At 41.3% G+C, this 24,052-nt stretch overlaps 1 protein-coding gene across 8 annotated transcripts in view; it reads left to right on the forward strand.

Moving 5' to 3' along the window:
• lrba (LPS-responsive vesicle trafficking, beach and anchor containing) overlaps positions 1 to 24,052 on the forward strand; it is a 199,232-nt gene that overhangs the window by 144,907 nt on the left and 30,273 nt on the right. For all 8 annotated transcript variants that reach the window (XM_032539028.1, XM_032539046.1, XM_032539063.1 and 5 more), the window contains 5 exons: positions 764 to 879; positions 1,034 to 1,146; positions 7,071 to 7,211; positions 8,573 to 8,692; positions 12,543 to 12,695. In XM_032539028.1, the coding sequence (XP_032394919.1) occupies positions 764 to 879; positions 1,034 to 1,146; positions 7,071 to 7,211; positions 8,573 to 8,692; positions 12,543 to 12,695 (643 nt within the window). The remainder of the gene's footprint in view (positions 1 to 763; positions 880 to 1,033; positions 1,147 to 7,070; positions 7,212 to 8,572; positions 8,693 to 12,542; positions 12,696 to 24,052) is intronic.

A 24,052-nucleotide genomic window follows, 5' to 3' on the forward strand; every position in this document is an offset into this window, starting at 1 on the left:
ACACACACACACACACACACACACACACACCAGCTAATACAGCCAGCACAAATTAGTTTAATGTCCAGAGTGCTATGACAATAATTGCACAACCACACTTCATTATCCATGTAATATGGAATATGGTTGCTCATAATTGGATATAATCCTTCTGCTTTTAAAGCAATTTTGCCAATATCATGCAACCTCTGACTTCTCTCCTCTCGGTGCTTACATTTAATTGTGATGTGATCTACGAGAGATAAAAAGAAAATGTAGACACCTACATAGAAAGTATGTTAATGCACGTTATTGCTTGGGGACAATACAGAATATAAAGAATAGCGTGTCTTGTAGTACACTCGCGTTTTTTTTCTTTTCCTTTGAGAGGTCTAATGACTATAATCTCACACCCTGACAGTGATTAATTCCATCATTTTCCTTTGTTTTAATTGGATTGTGGGTCATTTGTTTTTGTCCTATTGCATACATCATGCCCTGAGCTCTGTGTGTGCGCACATGCACGCAAATATGTGTATTCAAACCAATTTATTGCATATTTGTCTTCTTAATTAGCAAGAGTGTAAGTTCAAAAGATTTTTCACATAATGATATTTGTATTGCAAAAGTCTAAAAAGCCCGAGGCTTTTTTTCGGGTCTGCTAATTGCTGTTCTCGTGATGTGGTGACAAACTTTGTCTTTGTACTACTCCACACTATGTGCTACCAGGACCAGAAAAACTTAAATGGCAAATAAGTGTTTTGATATAGTTTTCTCTTTGTAGACGTATCTCTCTGGCCACACCAAAGCAGCTATTCAAGGCATCCAACATGACCCAGCGCTGGCAACGCCGTGAGATATCCAACTTTGATTACCTCATCTTTCTCAACACCATCTCTGGTGAGAACAAAACCTGCGCGATGTTATTGCAGATTGTGGTGCATACCTGCAAATGGAGGAAATGTACACAGAAAACATGTTGAGAGTTGTTATTTCTCGATACCTTGATTTGTATAATCTTTGTCACTTTTCTCACTTTTCTTCCTGCCACCAGGTCGGACCTATAATGACCTAAACCAGTACCCGGTCTTCCCCTGGGTTATCACCAACTACGACTCAGAGGAACTTGACCTCACTCTGCCCAGCAACTTCAGAGATCTGTCCAAGGTAAGACTCTTTTTTTTTTTTTTTAATTCGAGAGAGAGAGAGAGAGAGAGAGAGAGAGAGAGAGAGATAGCAAGCTTTTTGTCGCCATGTAATTGCTATTGATCATAGATTAGTGAACCAGCTCTTTAATCACTGGTGGCTGATTGCTATCTTTTCACAGGTGTAACTCTGTCCTCATTCAGTATCTCAAATATTTGGTTGTTTAGTTCTCAAAGGACTAAAAGTTACTGCAAAGTTTTAAAAAAACAACAACAAAAAACGGTTTCTGGTAAATTACTGAGATAACCTTTTGGGCACCTCTAGTGATTTTCACTATTTACACATGCAGCCGCATTCAGGGACATTTCTGCCATGCGCATCACACTTGCCATGGTAATGCTAGAATAGATGGGGACAGCGACAGCCCAACAGCGCCTGTCCCTGCAATGCTCCACAGCTACACCAGCATTTTCGCTGGAATGTTACTAGGTCCTGAGTTAGGAAATTGGTGGCACAGATTTCCTTGCATATTGTTCCTTGCTCCCATTTACACATGACCCTATGCAGGAAAATGCCCCATGCTCATGAAAGGGGCTTGGTTCCAGTAATTTGCACTCTTTCATTTTTTTATTTGTGTTAATAGTGTCAACCAAAATTGCAGTTGATATACATCACAGATAATCAGTATGATTAATTGTCTACGTGTGTTAGTTGAGGCAGCCCTGCCTTGCCGCAATCAATGCAGATTTTAACTACACATTTTTTTTTTTTTTCCATTTTCTGGTTTACCTATTGCATTTGGCCCATAATTCAAACTTTGTAATTGAATTCTTTCAAGTCTGACCTTCTGCAACACCCCAGGAAGTGAAGTAATGCTCCCTGGTAGCTCCAGGCATCAAGTGATTGGGCTTAAAACAATGAAACCTGCCCTGAGATGCTCCCTGGCACATAAATAAACACACTCACATTGCTAAAACTGCTAAAAAGATTCTCCCCCATGTTGTAAGTAGACATGCAATTATTTACTTGCATGAACTCCCTGTCTTTTACACACATACAGAAAAAAGGTGAAGAATCTACTCCTACTACTTGCCAGCTCCCCTTGTTATACTGAACATCAGTTGTGCGGAATGTTGTCCAGCGGTGGGAGGACAGAGGATTAGTTTTAGAGTGAGATGATTGAGTGACTGTCTAGCTGCTGGAACTCAAATGACTGAATAAATCAGCCATGGAAACAAAAAGGCATGTGTTAATGGACAGGGGGTACGTTGGAGGAAATGCATTTCAGAGTTACACTCATTCAGGTCCTGAGAGCATCCCATCTTCATGCAGAGTGATGGAGAGGTAGAGCTAGTCATCTAGTGAGACGGAATGGAACGTATTACAGTAAGGCCTGATAAAACCAAAAACTGAATTTTTTTAAAACCTCATGTGGCTGTGTTGGTGAGTTGCTGTAGGTCTGGGTGACATAATCAAATATCAGGGAAGTCCAATTTGTGTAATACATCCATGTCTTTAGAGGCCGATTGAATGCCAAAATGCTGCACAGTGTTTTCTAACACTATGAAACAGGATTTTGCAACTCCAGATTTATCACTATTTGTGTATTTTTATTTTTTGTTATAACAGTAGCATTGCATACTTGCATATATGTTTATTGGCAATGCTGTGCATTTGATGCATAATGATGTTGAGCAAAATGTCCAACTATTTTGACAGAAATCGCAGTGTTTATTCTGCCAGGGCCCTCTGTGTTCTCACCCTGTTGGCAGTTTTTTTTTGGATGCAGTGCTTTTTGTCAGTCTGAACATGGCCATAGCCCCCTTGTCACAAAACTATATAATGATAGCAAGCCAAGGGGCCATTCCATTGATATGGGAAGTATTGACTAGTATGTTGTAGTTACAAATTCTGGTGTGTGTGAGAGCCTTTAGCCAAACACTCATTAAAATGCATTTAACCTTAAAAACATAAAAAATATTGGACAATTATTCTTGATCTGGACCTATCGGGACAAACTGGGATGGATGGGTGGGTGGGTTGAGGTGTGGGGTACTTTTCATGTTGGTTAATTTCTGCATAACACAGCCATATATTGTTTGTACATATTTGGTCCATTATGTGCTGTAGAAAATGCTACATTGTTTATGGAAAATCAATAAAAACTGTTAAAACAAAAAAACATAAAAAATATACCCTCTGCATGGTATAATCCAGTGCAATACAGTAGCCCTGCTCATAAACAGTACTATAAACACAGGAACCATCCACTCACACAGCCCTGTCATACAGAGTCAAACAGCCCAACATTCAACACCTTGTCCCTTAGGTTCTCCCCAGTCCTGCTTTCACTTCCAATCTGCTCCTCTGCGTCTCTGTTTTTATCCCTCCCAGTGTAGCTTTCCCCACTGTATGAAGCTGCATAATTCCTCTGTTTATCTGGCTTCATGTTGCCCAGTAGGCTGAAATGTGACAGTTGTACTTGACACACACGCACGCATGCATGCACACAGCCCTCCTTCAGTCTTCTAGCTCCTTTCTGCCTCTTGCTCTTCTTCTTTACACTGTCTTTGAGCTTGGACAACTCCGCCTCTGTGCACAGTCAAGCCTCGCAGCCCCAGGGACCAAGTGAAATGAAGGGAAGGTTGGTGAAAGGAGAAGAAACAGAAAGACAATCTTAGAGCAAGAGAAAGAGGATGAGAAAGTGTAAGAAAGAACAACATAATTTGCAGTTCTTCTGTCGTGCTCCTTTTTTCCTCAGAGAGCAGAATAGCAGCCGAGAAAAAAGGAAGAGAGGGAGCGGGGCCAATCTTTATTACATCTGTTTTATTCATGTTGTTGACACACATGTGATATCAGTGTATGATCACTGGACCGTGTCAGACTGCAGTGTCTGGAAAAGGGCAAGCAGCACTGCACAGCCCCACAAATCCACCCCCACCCTTATATTCTGCACCCACAATCATTTGTGCTCTGTGTTTCTTCTCTGTGCATCCAGATGTTTTCTGACCTTCATTGTTCATTTTTTTCTGTCTGTCTGTGTCTGCATCATTCACTACCTTGCTCAGTTTCTCCTCTTCCTCCTGCTTTGTTTCCTCTTTATTGTCCCAGTTTTCTTTCTCGTTCTGTTTGCCTCTCACGCTGCCTCTCACCATCCACATCTCTCTTATTCCCCCCCTTATGTCACATTGGTTGGGTTGTCTCATATAGAAACAGGTCATCTGAGGAGCCTCCAGTGACATTGAGAAGCCAAATTGCCATGAACGTGTGTGTGAGTGTGTGTTTGTGTCACACACTGTCATCATTCCCAGCACAACAGAGGCCACACAGAATTTATGTTCCCTGCTGCCAGAGCCATTCTGACCCCAGGGACTTTCTTATCATAAACTCTAACCTCAACCTGACATCAAACGTCGACCCGCGAGATAACATTGTAGTCACGATAAGCACACACTAGAACGGACTCCAAGTGTTGTAACTCTCCTCTTCCATACACCCCAGTTCTGCACACATTCCTCCACAAAAATGCACTTGTCCTACATATAGATAGTTTAAGGACAATATTAATTGGTCAATCCGGTTATACAATTACACGGAAGGCAAAAGCATGGTCATTCTTATTGTCGTTCCACTTTTAATAAAGCACACCAAACAAAAGAATTGTTAGCCCCCTAATCAAAGATTAGGTAGTCTACATTTACATAGCAACAGAAATGGTGAGGATTTATGAAGCGTTCCCTGTACCTTTGTGCTATAACCTACTACTCACAGCCACATCAGCTAATGGTGTATTGATTTCACCATACGTGCCCCATATGTTTATCCCCCAGGCCCTCCACACCATTTTCACTGTTTAAATAGGACATTATACATAAACACTCCTTTCAAAAGGCTCTTTTGATTTATGACTCAAAGTCGAGGTGATGCTCAAATCGTTGGTAAGCTATTACACTTCATCACCGGTAACCCATTATTGTTTTAAAAGCAAAGTAGCTTTGGATAATGTCCCTATAATAGTTCTCAGGAAAATCCTTGTTGTTCTGTAAGGCTGTGTTTTTTTCCTCTGCGTATACATGAACATTTTATTCACTTTGAAGGGTATTTTAGATAGATAGGCATACAGGAAGCATTATGTATAATCTCAACTATCAGTTTAAATCATGTTTAAAACTGCAGTTTTAAACATGAATCCGATCATTAATGCTGTCCAAAATGTGTTTGTTTTGAGTTACCTGCCCTTGCGGTAGTAACTAATTATTTCTCGTGATTTTTCTTTAAATTTTTTTTTTAATCAAAATGTCTTTAAATGGCCCTGCAACACCACACTGTTGACAAAGAACTGATTAGGACTAATCCAAGATTAATTCCATGATGTTTTCGCCTTCAAAGGAGCAGCACGTTTTCTTTCCGTAGCTTTCTCTCTAGTCTAATTAAAACTACAAGATTGGTTCATTTATCTGAGTCCTCATCAGAGTGCTATTCTTTGCCTAGACATATTATGCCAATCTGTGGTGGTGCGGCAGCAGGCGGTCTATCAGCACACTGCCGGCCACTCTGCTCTGATGTACGGCGCCATCACCGCCGGTCTGTTGCAGCTACTGTAAGCTGCGCGCTAGCCTCACAGTAATTTACAGCAGTAAACAATGTCGGGCTCGCGCAAACCAACAGCCCCCACATGCACTCACACACAATTCTCCCGCTCGCTCTGTCATTGTGGCACTTTCAGTCTTTTTTTATTTTATATGCCTTCTCTCCCTTTTCTTTTTTTAATGAGCCGACTGTTATTAGGGCTATAAATCAGAGCAATGGGCCTGATGTATAATTCACTGTGTGTACTCACCCACCCCCAGTGGCCCTGAGGAAGCCCACAGTGGATCACTGTCAACACAGAGCTGCACAGTGTGGTGGCACGAGGCATTTTACCGTGTAAATCCGCACACACCCAGGAACACGATTTACAAAATTACTAAATACATGCACACACAGAACCTAAAAAAGCAACCAATTCTGCACAAAACCTGTGTGCATCACTCCCACTGCACATAGATACATGAACCCAAGCATGCCCCATTGCACTGACATAAAACAGTAGCCATATCACAAATCAATATTGATGCCTGGCCCTGGATGAGTCTTGCTGTGACAGGCACCCTATGATATGAAAGAGATCCAATTGATCCACATCCTACCAGGCCCTCATTCTCAAAAGGCCATCATTCCATTACCATTGATCTGCTCTGTGTGTGTGTGTGTGTGTGTGTGTGTGTGTGTGTGTGTGTGGGAGAGCGATGAAGGGAGGGGGGGTTTTAGGGAATGAGGCACAGCCAGCAGAAGACCAATAAAAATTGAACCAGCTTGAAAGTGATTTCTATAAATGAGTATTTAAATAATTGCCGAGCAGCCCAGGGTTATTGGTTTTGTGGAGCGATGGGAAATTAATGCAACTTAACCATTTTTCTAGACTACAAATAGGGCTGGTGACCAGTGTATTAGTTACAGATTAATAAAAGTAGAAATTAAAGGAACCCACAGCCTTGCTATTGATATTCCTTGTAGGCACTCTTTCATTGGAGCACATTAGTTTTCTCTGACAGACTACAGCTGCGGGGGCTCAGTTTCACAGCCTCTAAAAAGCACTCTGTGGGAAAGGATTGATCTCTGTCTGAAGGGAAACATCATCTAATATTCATTTGAAATTGCACAAAGGTTACTAGCTTCATTTGCCTTGCAACTGTTATGCTGCAAAGAGTGGTCCGTGAATGTATTCAGTCAAATTCAGTCATCCTTTCCTGCTTCCCCTTTGCTATGACACGCCCATGTGTTTGTCATTTCTCGTCTTTATCTCTGTTTTCATGTCAAGCAGCAGGCAAAAGAAGTTACAGATATTTTTTTTTTCCTTTTGAAATATGTCTGAAAATGTGTTTTATGTTTGAATTTCTCCATAGCCCATTGGTGCTCTGAACCCCAAGAGGGCAGCATTCTTTTCAGACCGATATGAGTCCTGGGATGATGATCAGGTGCCGAAGTTCCATTATGGCACCCACTATTCTACCTCCAGCTTCACCATGATGTGGCTACTGCGCGTCGTAAGTGCAATTTAAAATACTGGCAATAACCTTCTTCGTTGTTGCTTTTAATAGTGTTATAAAAATCATAAAAAATAATTTATCAGTCCAAAAAATATATGTATGCATATGTGTAGGCCAGAATATTGCTCTTTAACTTATAAATAATGCAGCTCATACACTGGCTGTGAAAAGGCCCCACTTCCACTGAGTTTTCAAAGTAGAATTATGCGGAGCAATATGCATATAAAACTTATTTGTTACTTTAATGTTTTGATTTTCCCTCTGGAGTTTCCTAGAAACACATTTATTTATATTACATTGAGAGTAAATATATGCTAAATATTGCATCACATGCATATTGTTCCTTATTTATTCTTGCATATATATATTATACTGTATGTTGTGGCCATATTATAATAAATCAACAACAAAACTGCAATTACTTGTCTGCAATGGAAAAATCCCCTCAAGCACAATATTAAAATATATAAGGAATACCATATATTATATGTGATTTTGTTATGCTTTTTAAGAGTATATGCAGTGTACACTGTGCACCGGAGTGCTCTCATTCGGTACCTTTTGTTGAATAGATGCCATCAATCTTTCCATACTGCACTCAAGGGAGAGGGAGGTTACTAAGTTTCTCCAACGTGCAGTTTTCTCCTGTTATTGTCCCAGTAGCTCACTGTCTCAGTGACTCCCAGTGGAGTTACCTCATTGATCCCTGCACATCATTAGCGGGCTTACGCTAAAGCCACTCTACCAGAAACCCTCACTTATAACTCTCAGATCAAATGTAACATCGGAGACTAACTGAAAACTGTTGCCGTAAATGCAAACTATTCTTGCGTATTTTGTGGTTATTTGAGAGATTTTACATTGCGCCTAATCCTCTTCTGTTGTTTTTAACTACACAACGAGATACAATGTGGTTAACCTCCCACACATTTTAAACAAATGAGGTGTATCTCATTTTAGGCTGAACTTAATTAGCCATCTACAGTATTAGTTTGTTGCTGTGGCCCAGCATATTGTGTCCATGTCACTTGGGGGCTATTGCGTCAGAGAGACAGCTATTGATCTGTCCTAACAAGATTATACATGATTAGAAATGCATCAGTAGCACAAGTGTACTGGCTCTAGTATCTCACTGGGATCATTGTTATTATTATCGTTCATTTTTGAATTCCTGTTTGTGGAAGGGAGTGTAAAAAGAGTAGATTTTGGTATAAATCTGAGCTAGTGCTGTATTGAACCACAAGCACCGCCGACTTTTGCTCCATGTTTTGATTGCACAACAAAGGATTTCATTTTAGCCCATTACAGCAGCTAATTCCAAAGAGCAGATTTAAAGCATTTTATTTTCTAATCAACAGGAACCCTTCACCACGTTTTTTCTCAACTTCCAAGGAGGGAAGTTTGACCACGCTGACCGCACCTTCTCCTCAGTGTCTCGGGCCTGGAGGAACTGCCAGAGAGACACATCTGATGTTAAGGTACTGTACACACATTGATGCAAGCACGCACATGATGTGAAAATACTTTCCTGGTTTACTTGTGAGAAGGTTAGAAGATAGAAGAGATAAAGGACTGAGCACTTCAGGAGAATAAATCCCCATCCAGCACCCTTACAGACATAGGAGAAAAGGTTTCAAAAGAGTAATGTCCAGTCACTACCAATCATTGTCCCAATGCAATGAAAGCTTCCTGGTCTTCTGATCAAAGCGTTAGACTAATCCTCATCTGTCCCAGCTGTCCGTCTCAGATTCAGCCAGCTATAACCTGGACTTGAATCCTTGCCCATTGGGCCCCCAAACTCTACTGAGCTGTTGGATCTGCCCTGCAACAGCACAGGTCATTCTCATACTGAAGGCCTTCGAACCCCCAGTGCACATTTTAACTGCGCTCCTAAAACATTTACGACTACAGTCAGACATTCTATGTCAAAGCTGGGTTTTGCTTGGTCTCCTGGCACTGGGTCACTGGATGGGGTGGGGAACAGCGGTGGTGTTGGGGGTTTTGGCGCTTGATTGCATTTACCACCCCCCCCCTCACATCCCGCCGATAAAACATATGGATTGTGTTACTACGTAGCTGGCCAATGCTTGATTGCAAAAGCCCAACACAGCCCTCGTTTGCTCTCTCAGTCTAGACCCGTCAATGTGGATCAAACTGTGAGACCTCAACCTCGGATAAAAATAAAGGGGAAATCTAAACCACATCACTTTGTGTCTATGTTCAGTTTGAAATTTTTGCATATTTTGAATGAGAGTCCATCAACCTTATCCACTTGGACGCACACATTTACGTTCTGGGCAAAAGAGGAATTAGGGACGAGATGTATCAATTTAGTATGCTAAGTACACCATTTAGCTTTAGCATTTGAGCCATTGATAGCAACCCTCTGTCCCTGCCAGAGGGCAAAAAAACCCAGTGTTTTCATACCCCACTAGTAAAGAAAGGGTGATAATAGGTTACAACACCCAGATTCAATGTGTCTCTAGCCTGGGTGACGCTAGCATGACCCCCAGTCCCCAATCCCCTGACCCCTAGCCTCAGCCTAAAGGCATCAGAGAGGGAGAGAGAAGAGCAGAGGGGTTAGAAGTAGCAACAGTGGAAGTGTAGCAGAGGAGCCTAGAGGCCAGAGCCCCTTCCAGTGACCCATGACAGGACAGGATTGGGGATCAGAGGGGCTGGCCTCTGACCAGGCCGGAGCAAAGGGGCCACTGCACATAATGGTCCATGCAAGGCAGGCTTGAGTGTTGGGGAGCAAAGCCCTCAAGGATTTTGTGTGTGTGGGTTGCGTGGTGGGTGTTGTGTGATGTGTGGGTGGTGTGTGTGTGTGTGTGTGTGTGTGTGTGTGTGTGTGTGTGTGTGTGTGTATCCTGCCACCTCCAGCGCAACTTTACAGCAGGCTGCAGCCAGTGAACCTGGGTGAGCTGGAGGCCTCGTTAAGAGGTTGACCTTTTAGTTTTAGGTCAGGTTTTGTGGAGTGAAGAGATTTCAGAAGTGAGGAAGTGCTGTGTTGTTTTAAACCTGTGTGTTTGCTTGCTTATTTGATTGGATGTTTTCACCCCATTGATGAGGTGGATGTGTTGTGCAGCTAATCTAAAAAAAGGGCCATGTTATTACATGCATATTTTTTAGAGATCATGTTGCTCGGGAAAATCAGTTTAAAAAAATGCTGTTTAAAAAAAACAATAGAGAACTTTTTGTAACTTAAAATAATGTTTACAAAATCGTTTCAGTGGTTCATCAACTCGTAACAGGGTGAATGGCATTTCTGCATTCGCTTTTCGGCTCTCTTACGGTTATAACCGCACTATGGATCGGGTAGCGGATCTGTAGTTGAGACATAATGGGACAATTCTGCCTCCAACCTGTAGGGGGATCAAAGCAGGAAATGTTTTCTAGCATTGCTTTAAGGAGCCTGCTAATCTCGCTCAAGTTTAATCATGGAGCATTTCAACCTGGTCTCACGCCAGTTTGTGAAATGGTCATGTTATTTTGATTCGTTGATTTGTGTACAGTTCGCGATTTTTTTGTCCGCAATGTACAGGTTACGATTTTCAAACGAGTCCACTTCACTAACTGCTATGACACTGGGCTGCTCTGGGGGACGCAACAATGGGGAAATGAAACTCCACACTGCCGGCCACAACAACGGGACAGTTGTGGTTAGGAAAAAAAGAATGGGGAAAGGAACCGTCACACACAGGACACGCCGACAACAACGCAGTGGTTGTGGTTAGGAAGAGAATAATGTGGAAAGGAACTGCAACACGCAGGACGCGATCCCTGGTCTCCGGTGATATTAGTTTCCTTAGACTAAAAATTACTACTAGTTCTTTGTCTATTCACTGTTTCCCAATGCAGTGAAAATTGAAGCCATGCTTTGTACATATAAAGATACTGTATTTATTAACCCAGTACATTATCAATTTTGAAAGCAACAGTTTACAACACAATATACTGTACATTTCCCACTCTACTCTTTTTTTATTATTTCCATGAACCAGCCAAGAGTTAAGACATCCTGGCCCACCCTTGTTTCATAATCAGCGAGATATGCCCACAACAATGATATTACAGTTCAGGCCTGGAGGGCAGTATGGTTTATCTACATGCTTTTAAGCTCAAACTCAATCTTACTGTTTACACTCAATGTGGAAATTTCTGCTTTTTACATCTCATGTCATAACAATCTTTCTCTTCCCTATCTGCCAATTTGAAAATATGTTGTGTTGTTTGAGACAGCCAAATAAAATCATCATAGTTGGGAAAAACGCGGGCCGACTACTTCCTATTTGTTGTTGTGGACGAGGGGGGAGGAAGCAGAAAAAGACATTTTTCTGCTGCTTGGATACAGACAAAGCAAATGAGTACTGAGTAGTGACAACCACAACTGAGTGCACGCTCAGATCTTCTGCAGTGGCCAAAGCACAAATGCGGGCAGCACACAGTCAGAAATGTAATTACCATGAATAATTGTGCAATTGGAAAAACCCAACTGTGTAACACACACACACACACACACACACACACACACACACACACACACACACCACACACACCAAAACTGTATCTAAATCATCTGAACTGGATTATTACAGGGATTGCCCTTCTTTTTTTCTTTTACTTTTTTTTCTTCATCGGGTCTCCTTAACCCTTGTGTTGTCTTCCTGTCATAATTGAAAAATCTTTTGTTAAGGCTTTTTATTGATGTTTTTAACTGTTTCGTCACAATTTTCAACACTTTTGATGCTTTTTTTTTTACTTTTTCAACACTACATGACACTAACTTATTAACTTTAGTTTTACAGTTATTTTTTGAATTTATGGTCAATAAACGTCATTTATCGGAAATTACACCTAATGTTTGAGTTAGAAAAGCAGAAATTAGGAATTATTTAGACTAAAATTAAAGGAACGTATGTTGATGGATAATCACAGTCTGGAATATATCAATTCTTCTTTTACTCAATACTATTTCGAAACCACTTCAATTTTTTTTTTTTTTTCAAATACTATAAAATTGAATAAGACACCCCAAAATTTATGAAAGTAGAGATTTGTACTTGCCAAAGAGTGTTGTGTTTAATCAATCATGTTATTTTGGGTAATTAGAATTGTGTAGTTAAAAAAGAACATTGATATAGGAAAACGGGTCAGTTTGACTTGACTACAACATGAGGGTTAACACTCTTAGACATATTCAGATCACACCTCTCCAAATCGCACTCCTATACTAAGACTGGTTGGTGATTTCTTTGAGCCTTCTGTAGTTTCAGTAACATCCTTTAGTCAGCATTACTTTAAATGTGTCTCTGTCCTATATCCATGCAGGAGCTGATCCCAGAGTTCTACTACCTCCCCGATATGTTTATCAACGCCAACAGTTACAACCTTGGAGTGATGGAGGACAACACTGTTGTGTCTAATGTGGAGCTGCCACCTTGGGCCAAGAGCCCAGAGGAGTTTGTACGCATCAATCGCCTGGTAAGAAACACCAATTCCCATTCATGCACACTCTATAGGCGTCAATATCAAGTTTTACATTTTTGTTATAGTAAAGATGGACATTATTACACATTTTTAATGTCTACAAGTTAGTGATAAACATGCACACACATTTCTGTCTCTGCCTCGTATGTCACATAACCTAGACCAGCTTAAGACGGAGGTTTCTGTCCCTCCTATTTCAGCTGGTAATGCTAATTCAAAGAGACAGTGTTATTTCCTGATCATCTCACAGCTCTTCCTGTTACCTGAGCCTCCCGCTCCTCCAACATGCCCCAGCTCTCAGATTTCCATGTTGGAAAAGTGATCCAACATCACCTCACCTCCGATCCCTGTCCACCTCGCCATCTCTCTTTCTGCTCTCGCGCTGTCCACACACATCTGGTGCATATTCATGTGCGATATTGCAACTTTGTGTAGAGAGATGATGCAGTATCCTGTTTCTGATTTCCCCCCCTTCCCTGCCTGCTCAGCCCACAGCAGAAAAAATATTCAGTGGAAAGGCACATTGGATGTTGTTAGACTGGCTGTGATATTTACATCGTAGATGTTCTCTTGTCACACGCACACACACACACACACACACACACACACACACACACACACACACACACACACACACACACACACACACACACACACACACACACACACACACACACACACACACACACACTAAGACAACTCTTTGGATCAGATTATGCTCTGCTCTAGAAGGTCAAAAAGCACCAGATAGATGTATTATTCCTGTTTGTTGCTGGAGTAACTTGTCATTGGTACTTTTCGTACTTGTTAACTTTGAACAGTCTTACTGATGTTTAAAGGCCATGCTGTCATTGTTAATACATAACTAAATATATTACATGAATAGGGTCAAATTCCAGAGGAAAATAAGAATATTCAGAGCCAAAAAATAGGTTATAATGCACATAATTATGTTTGAATTGAGTTGCTTTAAAAGTCCTCCGTCTGTTCAAATTTGAATTTTTTCCACAGGACACATTCCCTCTTAATAAAATGTTTGGGGGGAAAAACAGATGTAACTTCCAGTGCGATGTGTGCCCATAGTAGTAATGGGTGCTGATGAGGCTGGGTGTGCTCTGTGACCTGTGTAGTCTTGTGGTGGGGTATGTTAACCAGCCTGCTGATATGACCAGGCCCCTATCATTAATCACACACTTCTCCCTCTTTGGCTGTCATCATGGTCTAGGCCAAGGTGGATTTATCGGGGGAAGCTTGTTGTGGTGGCGGCGTGCTGTTTTCCAGTTTTAAACTTAATTTCTGCTAAAGAAGGAATATACTTGCAAAGTATATTATCTTGCAAAGAAATTTGGAGACCTGACTGCTGTCATGTAGCGCTGAAACAATCAGTTGTTACATTGTTTAAGTCATTTATTTAGAAAAATGCCAGACTTACCATGTATACGCCTTCTAAAATATGAAGATTTACTGCATTGTATATTGAGTTTGTTTTGGACTGTTAGGGTTAGGGTTAGACAGACAGACCAAATAATCTGAAAATATTTTCCTAGGGATCTTGTTGGGCATTTTTTCACAATTTTCAGACATTAAGTAGACTAAATTAATCAGTGAATTTGTAAAAAAAATTGACACATTAATTGCTAATGATAAGACTTGTTAGTTGCAGCTCTGTCATGTTTTTATTGTAGTACTGTTTCACCATTTATTACCATCTTACTTTGCTTCTATTCCATTTTTAATACTGCTCTCCTGAGTAAAAATGGTTAAATATACAGAATTAAATACACACTCATGTACATACTTACTTTTAGAATATAAAAAATGTGGATGTTATTATTGTATACACTAAAAAAATCGGTCAAAACGGTAACACTGGAGAAACCAACTTGAAAGCTTCTGCGTGTTAATGTGCTTTGTGCTCCTGCAAGCACAGAGCAGCGTTTCATTGCCAATTTCCTCCGATTCTTTCCTTTGCGCTTAATTTAGCAGTGCAGAGGCAATTTAGACTAATCCAAATGCTTTACACTCAGGCACAGCTACCTGCTAGTTACTGCTATCAGGCTGATAACATTTCAGTCTGCGGTTTCTTTCTCTACTGTGTGCTAATTGAGATGTTGATCCAGCACGCAGCTGAGCCCAGCAGACAGGTGTAGGTGCACAGAAACATAACAAGCTCCGTTAAAAAGGAGCTTTCCGGGGTTTCATATGGGGCTGGGAATAGTTCTGCTTCATAATGCTTAAAATAAAGTTTGTAACAATGCTATTCCATAAAACCTCACGTTGTATTAGGGAGTAAAATGATTCTGTCATGTTGGATTGATCTATTCCTGCAAGCTGTTAGTCACATGTCAGTGTTAATTAGACATTAATACATGTTTTATATATTGTTCATTTGTCATACAAAAAACTGTATTTGTATTAGTCTTAAGGATTTGTTGATAAGTTAGTTCAGTTTCATTTTGCCTTTAAATGGCCCAGTCGAAAAAACATACAAAAAACATACCTACGGAATCAGATAGCCACACACAGGAGTACAGGAGGGTGGACAGGAAGAATAAAGGGAAAAATGGGCCGAGGGCGAGGTAGAAGGAGGGATGTGTGGGTGGACAGGTCTCTGGTCTTGACAGATAGCTGGCATTAGAGGGTGTCAGCTGGCAACTGTGGTACTGTTGGGAGAGAGATGAGCATGGTGGAGAAGAGAGAGGAAGTCTGAAGGAGTTAATGGGCTGTTTGGCTCTCTTTAGCTTGTCTGCTGCTAATGGCCTCGCAACACAAGGATAGACAGCAGGAGAGAACACGCAAACACACGCAAAGGCACACACGCTTACGAATACACACATGCCTGCTGTCTCCACTCTGGTTATGAGCCCTAGATGATTAACAGCTAATTAGGGCCCAATCTGGAAAGGCCATTAAAAGCCTCTCACAGTAAAGGATTGTGCTGCTGTGCATACCGGCAGCTTGTTTTTTTGTTGCTGTGAGTGAGAGTTGCATGGTTGGTAATAAAACACAAAAAAAAAACTCCAGCAGAAGATATAAACATTACATCAAACTGTAGCCTGGTTTATATTGCTCTGGTGTTGGACGTGTCATAGTTCATCACTAATGTTTAGTGAAAAGTGTGTTGCACGGCAACAAATTAACTATAAGAGTGTGCCTACACAGATTGTTGTTTAACCTCTGGCTTACACATCACTGAAGGCTCAAAGGCTCCAGTTCAGTTGGAAAACATGGGTTTGACGTGTTTAGGAATGGTTGGATTTTAGACAGGCTTACTAGAGACAAAGCACCTCAGCGCCTTAAGTCAGGCATGCACCTTCACTACAGTACACTGAAGTGCCTGCAGTATACTTAAATGATTGCTTGTAAAGGCAGCACACTCCGTTTTTCTCAGTCCATCAAACCCACACACACAAACACGCTGAGACGCCAGGTCTTGAGGCAGCATGCCACAGAGATCAGGGACTGCTTGTTGTTTTTACCAGGAGGTCGAAGCAGAGGTTAAGAACTTGATCCCTCCTTCACCAGATAACTACATGTCTCTGGGCACTGTCAGCCTCTCTGACATTCCACTATATATGACCACGTCTCTCTTCTCAGGTCTGCTAACCATTAGCGCGATAGCAGGTGATCATGTGTATGTGCTTGTGCATGTATTTGTGTTCTCATCAGTGTTTACCTGTGCTGTCATGTGTCCAGGCTTTACTGGGATATAGAGCAGCCTAAACCACAGTCTGTTACAGTTGCCATCTCCTAATGTGAATAGTCTAAGGGTAGACTGAGTTACGATTTCAGAGGCTGTGATTTACACATTTAAGCAGGAAAAAAACACATTGTTTAAATTGTAAAGCAATGAGTTGGTTATCTACATTTTAATTAATTTAATATTCAACACCAAATAAATCCTAATCCTAGATAATTGGGTGGCCGACATGAGTGATTAGTGTCATGTTAGTTCAACAGATTTGATGTATCATTTTTTTCAACGCAACTGGTATCTTTTTATTTATATGGTAACTGTTGACAAAGGCTGCCTTTTTTTCTGAGAGGTGGGTTTGCAATCCCCCCATCTAACCCATTTGAACTCTACATTGCCCATTTGCTGCTCTATAGTTCACATGTTTGGTTCACTTCAGTCATCTGTGCTTTTGTAGTGCTGCTGACAGACCTGCAAAGCACACACATGGGAGAGACGGGCAGCACATTACTTTCGGCCTTTTCCCCCTTATAAAGCATTTGCTCACTCAAAGCAGTGACAGAGACATCATTTAAACTGCCCTCACACAACGAGTGAGAGACTCTCCTCTTGTTGAATGGGCAAAGCCAATTGAGTGATGGGTCAGAAGTTGATACTGAGAGGGTTGACCACAGGTCCCCACCACATGTTGTGATCCCTCAATATGAAGGACCCAACACATCTCTGCTCTATTGGATGTTGGATACCAAATTAACTGATGTGAGATTTTTTTTTTTTCTTCTTCAAAGTAACCATTTTTAAAATTTTAACCATTTCTGTTTTTGAGCGTATTATAGAGAATAGTCCTTGTGCTACTTTTAGTTGCTTAGTGTGTCTAAAAACCCTTGGATGCTGGAACAATAAAAGCTGTCATTATTACAGGATTGGATATTTGTGCTCTGCCTTAAGCAGCCATGATCTGAGCCTGTGATGCAGACAAAGTGTGTGTGAAATAGGGTTGGGCATTAAAATCAAATATCAAGATATCTTTGACCAAATACCTTGAGATTAATACCGCATAATATTGTAGTGTTGACTACTGGTGCTTTCACAAAATATTTACACAATGAGGGTAATGACCAAGTGGGTAAAGGCAAATAATAGAACAGTTACATCAGTCTGGTAAGTTCAGAAAATTACATAACTTTTCTGAAATGGAAACCAGGAACAGAACACTTATGCCATATTACGATATCCAAAATCTAAGATGATATCAAGTCTTATATCACGATATTGATATAATATCAAAATATTGCCCAGCTCTAGTGTGAATTTCCCAGATGTGATACACGTTGCTTACCTAGATGACCTATTGGAGTTTGAACTGTTGGTTTGTTTGTGTGGAAAGCCTGCTTTTATTAAGCAACTGTAGGAAGGCATTCGGAAATGTCAACAGATAAGCGCATCAGTGCACATGGGACAACAAGCACACATTAATAAGCTGTTTAAGGTAAAATGTTCAATGTGTTAACCTTTCCTGATTGCTACGTTTCCAACCATGGTCAGAAAACCAGGGGAGACTCGTTGCCTCCAGGGCCAACGTTATAAAATGAATAATGTCAGGGTTAAAATCCTGTTTCTGGTGAGAGAATTAATGAACTTGGCTTTCAATCTGGGGTTTTATTTTGGTCACCGCACACACTGTGTACAAAACTTAAACTTATTCCACCAAATCAGCTTCGGTCACATCTACACGTATGCTTCCTCTTTCTCACTCTAGCTCTCTTCTGCCCACTTTCCCCACACACACACATACACTCAAATGCACTGAGGTCTCTTAAAGGAGCCGCAGCACCATTTTTTTTACAACAAATGCCTTATTGCGCTGATGTGACCGAGCCTAACTGGAACATCATTCTGTCCGAACTCAACCCAGCCCGTCGGGTCCCGTTGGGCTCAGTTTGGGTATCCGCACTCCAATCTGTATGAGTTAAGGAGGTTGAAAATCTGAAAGGCTTCTCGGGAGTTTGTGGTTCAAACTGGGGTAAATAGCAACTAACCCAATAATTGTCCGTCAGTCTGGCAAGGTCGGTGACTCGAGTCTGTTTGGTGTGTTCCGTGCCGTCGTCATTTGGAGGAGCCAGCACCCTTCATTTTGGCTGACTTGAAATGCTTGGTTGGAAGGCAGGCACTGATGGCAATCTAATTGGTAGAGTGCTAAGCAGGAAATGCAAGCATGATAAGTGTGACTAGAGTCTCTCAAAATCTCAATCTGAAATGAAGACAGATTCAGCAACTGCATGGCCTATTTCTCGCCTTAAATGTTTTCAGAAACATGTTTTGGTGAACTGTTTTAGTAAGATATGAGATTGTAATCTGAACAAGCCATGACAGTCTGACAGCATTGCTTCGGTTCAGATGCACTGGTTTTGGCCAACTCGGTGAGGCAGTCAGTCCGACAGCCTTTTCTGCCAATGGTCAGCCGTCAGGTTAGTGTGACAGGGCCCTTAGACTTACATTTGCAAGATAGCCGAACAAGTCTGTTTTTTTATTTGTTAGGTTATTGTTTGTCATCCTTTAGTATATCAGGGCTAGGGCTTTGCTTCTGTGATGTAGCTGCAACTTTCACTTTGAACTATGAGGGCAAGCCTCACACTTCATCTCACAGCTGTTAATGTGGTCACCCCACAATAATCTTCTAAACTTCTCCTGCTCAACGCTAACAGACAAATGTCATATTAATATGAGCCAAATCACCTTTACCCTCTAAACCCCATTTACTCTCACCATCAGCACCTTTAAAAAAATCCTTTTCTGAAGTTTGTCAGTTTTATTTGCTGACAGCCGTTCACACTAATTGAAACTATGTCGTCATGGCGGTCAAGTCCATTACCCTAACCACTTGATGATCAAGGAAGGGAAAAGGGGGTTGTTATGGGTGCTATTTGCCATTTGAAAAGATCATTTTTAGGCCAAGTATTGTGGTTAAAGCTCAAAATATTATAAAATATTGTGTTGTTGCAGAAGTGGCTGTACAGAATCTGAGGGAGAGCTGATCGCCACAAGACACATAGCCAGACACGATAGCTCCCCAGCTCAGACCACCAGCTACACAAAGTCAAAGATCATGGCTGTTTACATTCACCTCTCATCTGACCGCACCGCACTCTCTGATCAGACAGCCGCACACAATGCGGTTCCCACCAGCCGCCACATTTTATCCTCAAAGGAACCCCATGGGAATTCATGTGTGAGCTGAGGTAAACCACTGCAAGGACCAGACACTAACCACTAAGATATACTTATGCACTTGTGAATGACTGAGTGAGTGAAAATCTTCATGTCGTCTAGCCCAGTATGGCCTTGTGTAAAGGAACACAGTTTACCATGTTAGCCTAGCGCTAATCTATTCCCCTGGTGTCTCCTCTGAAAACCTTGTTGTTGGATGGGAACTAGCACGTGGGGTAGGGGGGGGGGGACTTATCTGGCTAATGTCAGGCAGCGCTCACTGTAGGGGTATTGTCATACATAAGGGCAGACATGTTTACTGTGTGCTCAGTGTTTTACGAGCTGCCCCCCCCCTCTCTTCCCAGTCCTTCTCCCCCTCCTCTTCTTCCTCGTCCTCTTCTTCAATGACGTAATGGAGGAGGCCGATGAGAGCCTGAGAAATGAGATGATCTACTGCTGCTGACATACTCACTCACTAATGTTGTCTTTCTCCCTTTTCCTGCACTCCTCCACTCTGTTTATCTCTGCCAAAGTCTACTGAGATGCTTTTTTGTTGTTGCAGTGTTAGTCTGTTTTCACACTCCAGCACTTGGTCTCTGCTCCTCAAACTCCTGGACTTTGGTGTCGTCATCTTTGTCATATTTAAACGGTTGTCTTTGCCCTCTGACCCATCCCAAGCTATTGTGTTCAGTTAAGCAGCAACAGTTATTTTTATAAATATTTTTTGCACACAGACACCAAAACGCAAACATGATCACAAACACAATGTATAACCTATTGCCCAAAGCTTAGCAACATGATACATTATCACAGTATTTGTTAAAAGGTTTTCAGATATTGATATTTCAGAATATGACAGATGTACGCATCATTAAAAAAAAATGAAAGGGGAAAGCAATAAAATGGGTTTTGCCATGCGTTAAACTGTTGATATTGTAGTATACTGGAGACTACATTTTTAACTGAGTTCAACTTTCAGTTGAACTTGATTAGCACATTAATTTGTACAGAAATGTGTACAATGATAAGATGACATAATGATATAATCAAATGATTACAATATAATTCCCAAAAATTGATAAATGATACACAAGTTTGTATTAAAGGTGCTCTAAGCGATGCTGGGTGACAGCACTTCTTGTTGACGTTCAAAGTATTTTCAAAGGAAACAAGGCTAGCTCGTCCCTCCCTCCTCCTCATCCCGTCCCTTCTCCTTCCCTTTCTTGCTTCTGAGCACTAATCCCCCAACCCCCACCCCAAATCCTTCCTGTCAGTTATTGGCTGGAACACTGTTATGTTTGGTGGAGCAGGTTGGCACAGTTTGTTTTTGTTGCCGTTTGTAGACCCTGGGCTGTCTACAGAGTCCGTTTTTTTTTTTTTTTTTTTTTACAGTGTGTTCTGGGGACAGGCAGCTAGCGGATAGTGAGGAGATGTTTGCTGTATGTGACAAAAAAAATGTTGTAGCCTAAAAAACGTGTGACATCGCTTAGAGCGCCTTTGATGAAAGAAGATTGCTATTCTGTTAATTAGATTAATCTTAGTTTTAGTTAAGCTGTTATTAAATTCATCTAAAACTATAATTTGTGATATTACTAGGGTTTCAACTGAGGATTGAATTTTATTATTGATTAATGATAATTAATAGTTTGTGTTATATGAAATGACAGTGAAAAATGGGCACCATAATACCATAAGGTGACCTCTGCAAAAATATTTCATTCAGTGTAATGTAAGACCAAGAAAAGCAGCAAATTCTCACATTTCAGAACCCACAACCATCAAATATTTGGCATTTTTGCTTGTTGTCCTTTTAAAACCATACTGCATAGTTTCTGCCGCCCTCATGAGGAATTCTACCTAATGACAGCAAAACTGTCGGCACGTCCACATGATACAAGCCTTTTGTGACCTTGGAATTTAATGGCTTTAATGTAACTATGCTATTAATTAAAGGCTATGAATGTTCATTAATATCAAAAGTTACGCACTAAAGGTTTAAGGGACAGGCATTTTCCTATTTCCTTGAGTTTCACACACACACACACACACACAAACACACACACACACACACACACCACACCACACAAACACACACACACACACACACACACACACACACACACACACCCCATAGCCCAACACCCCAATAAACTCTCTTTGAAGGGTAGCTAACCAAACTGATCGTCGAGTCAGTCATTCATTCTAATCATCTCTGCTGTGTGCTGAGAGGCCCCCACACCTTCAGACGGACGGAGAGACCGTCTAGTCCTCGAACAGACTCTATAAACATCTGAGACAACAATGCTCCTCTCAACAGCTATCCAAATATCCCCTCATTCAGCATGCTCCGCAGCCTTCCTCAGTGGCCCTGTGTTCAATCAGCTCTGACTGTTGACTTAGCTTTTGCTCACTTCATCCTATTGTGGATGTGTCTTATGGCACTGGTGATCTATTTGCTAGCTTGTTAGCCTCTGTGTGGAGGCGGACCGATGGATAGGTTCTGTGGTGGTGCTTGTTAGCTGTTGAGATTATTGTAAACGGCTGTAAAATAGCTGTTTTCTTGTCAGTTTTCTCTTGACTCTTTCCTGTATATATTTTAAGAGAAAATGTATTTCAAAATTTCTTATTTCCCTGTAATCACTTTAACAGATGATCAATATGTGTTGTGCTGCATCATATCGTTTGTCATGATCAAGCATTAACTAAAAACAAAAAAGAGAAGACAACCACAACAGTACTTCCTCCTGAGTTTGAGTCAGCACCATTTGCTTCATCCATTTACTTCTCAATCAGTGTTGTTTACTCCATTGTCTGTGCTGTAAATTGGACCACTTTTGCAGGCTACACTTTGCCATTTGTTTGACTAAGACCAAATCCACCATGACATGTTTGTTTTGGGGAGATATTTTCCCAATCACTGCTCATTCTGCTTCTTTTCACCCCATAACATGATATTCTTGCTTTTCAAGTGGGTGAGGGAAAGTAAAGGGACGGGAGGAGTGAGTGGGAGAGGCTAGAGTTTCAGGTTCCACTTGCCAGCGAGTGCCTCCGTTGACCCATAGCCAGAACTCTCACAGTTGTGACCTATCTAATTAGTAGAGCAGGAAGGAGGGGGGAACTGAAGTACCGCACACAACCCATCTGGGGTTCTCCTAGTGCGTGTGAATATGGGAATAAAGGAAATAGTTTGTTAGCTGTGCGGCTGCTCCTAGGCTCTCATTCCTTACGTCACCCGTTCCTTTTTTTCCTCTTCCATGTTGTGGGGGCCCCCCCTCTCCCCTGGCTGGCAACAGGCTTCCTCTGCCTGCTTCAAAATGACAATCGGCTTCTCATTTACAGCGAGCTAATAAGCCCTTTAATCAGAGTGCTTGTCAACCTCAGGGCAAGGCAACTCCAGAGGAGTTGATCCAAAGGATCAGATGACTAGAAGAAAGCGCAGGAGGGAGAAAAAAGGGAGTAGCGCTTAGATTGAGAGAATAAGTAGAAGGGAAAATGAAACGGGGCTGTTGAGCTTGGAGGAAGAAATAAGAATCAAAGTAAGAGATAATAAACTTGTATTAAGGTAAGAAGAATAGACTTAGTCTTAAGGATAAGGGTCGCTAAGGATAATGATGTTTGTTGTACTTGGAAACACACAGATTTGATGGTAAAAATTAGATTTGATAAAACACACAATAACAATGCAATACAACTAAACAGATCTCAATATCTGATTCTTTGGCTTTTTTGTTATGCGAAAAAAGCCCAGTGTTTCACTGACCCACACTGAATGTGGTTTTCAGGATGTTTTGAACAGCTTGTTCTTAAACAGTCGTTTTACTATATACAGACCTGACAAGTGTTTGCTTTATTCATCCGTAATCGATACAAAAGAAAACAGTCTGCTGCTGACAACACTCTGCATACAACATGTGCATTCGATTACACACCCACACCACCGTTGACACGCGCACGGGCACGTCCATGTACACTCGCATCACCGTTGGCATGCAAATGAGTGGATTGATTTGTTAAGTGACATTTTAACATCCTTACAGACAGCTCTCCATAAGTCCTTAAAAGGGTTTTTTAGGGCCAATGAGGGAAGGAGGAGAGCATTCAGTGTCACCTCGTTAAAGCCAAAGTGAAATCCAGCTCAATCCAGACCATAAAGCTAACCGTAAACCACAGCGAGGCACAGGAACTTTACTGATAAGCCCGGACCTATAGCATGGACAGACACTTTTACTTTTGAGCAAAGGGAGGTAAAAAAGAAAAAAGGAATCTAAATAAATCGAACCCACTTGCAAGCAGGAAAAAAAAAACATTCCAAGGTGAGGCTGCATAACCTCACCAGCCAGTAGCCACTGAGTTGAGATCAGACGTTCTCCGTTTTGCTCCTTAGGACTCCTAATCCTGGTTTAATGTCCACCAGCTGGTTAATTGCAATCATTTGGTGTCTCCGGTCTGA

The sequence above is a fragment of the Etheostoma spectabile genome, chromosome 2 (assembly GCF_008692095.1).
Source record: "Etheostoma spectabile isolate EspeVRDwgs_2016 chromosome 2, UIUC_Espe_1.0, whole genome shotgun sequence".
Taxonomy (NCBI): Eukaryota; Metazoa; Chordata; class Actinopteri; order Perciformes; family Percidae; genus Etheostoma; species Etheostoma spectabile.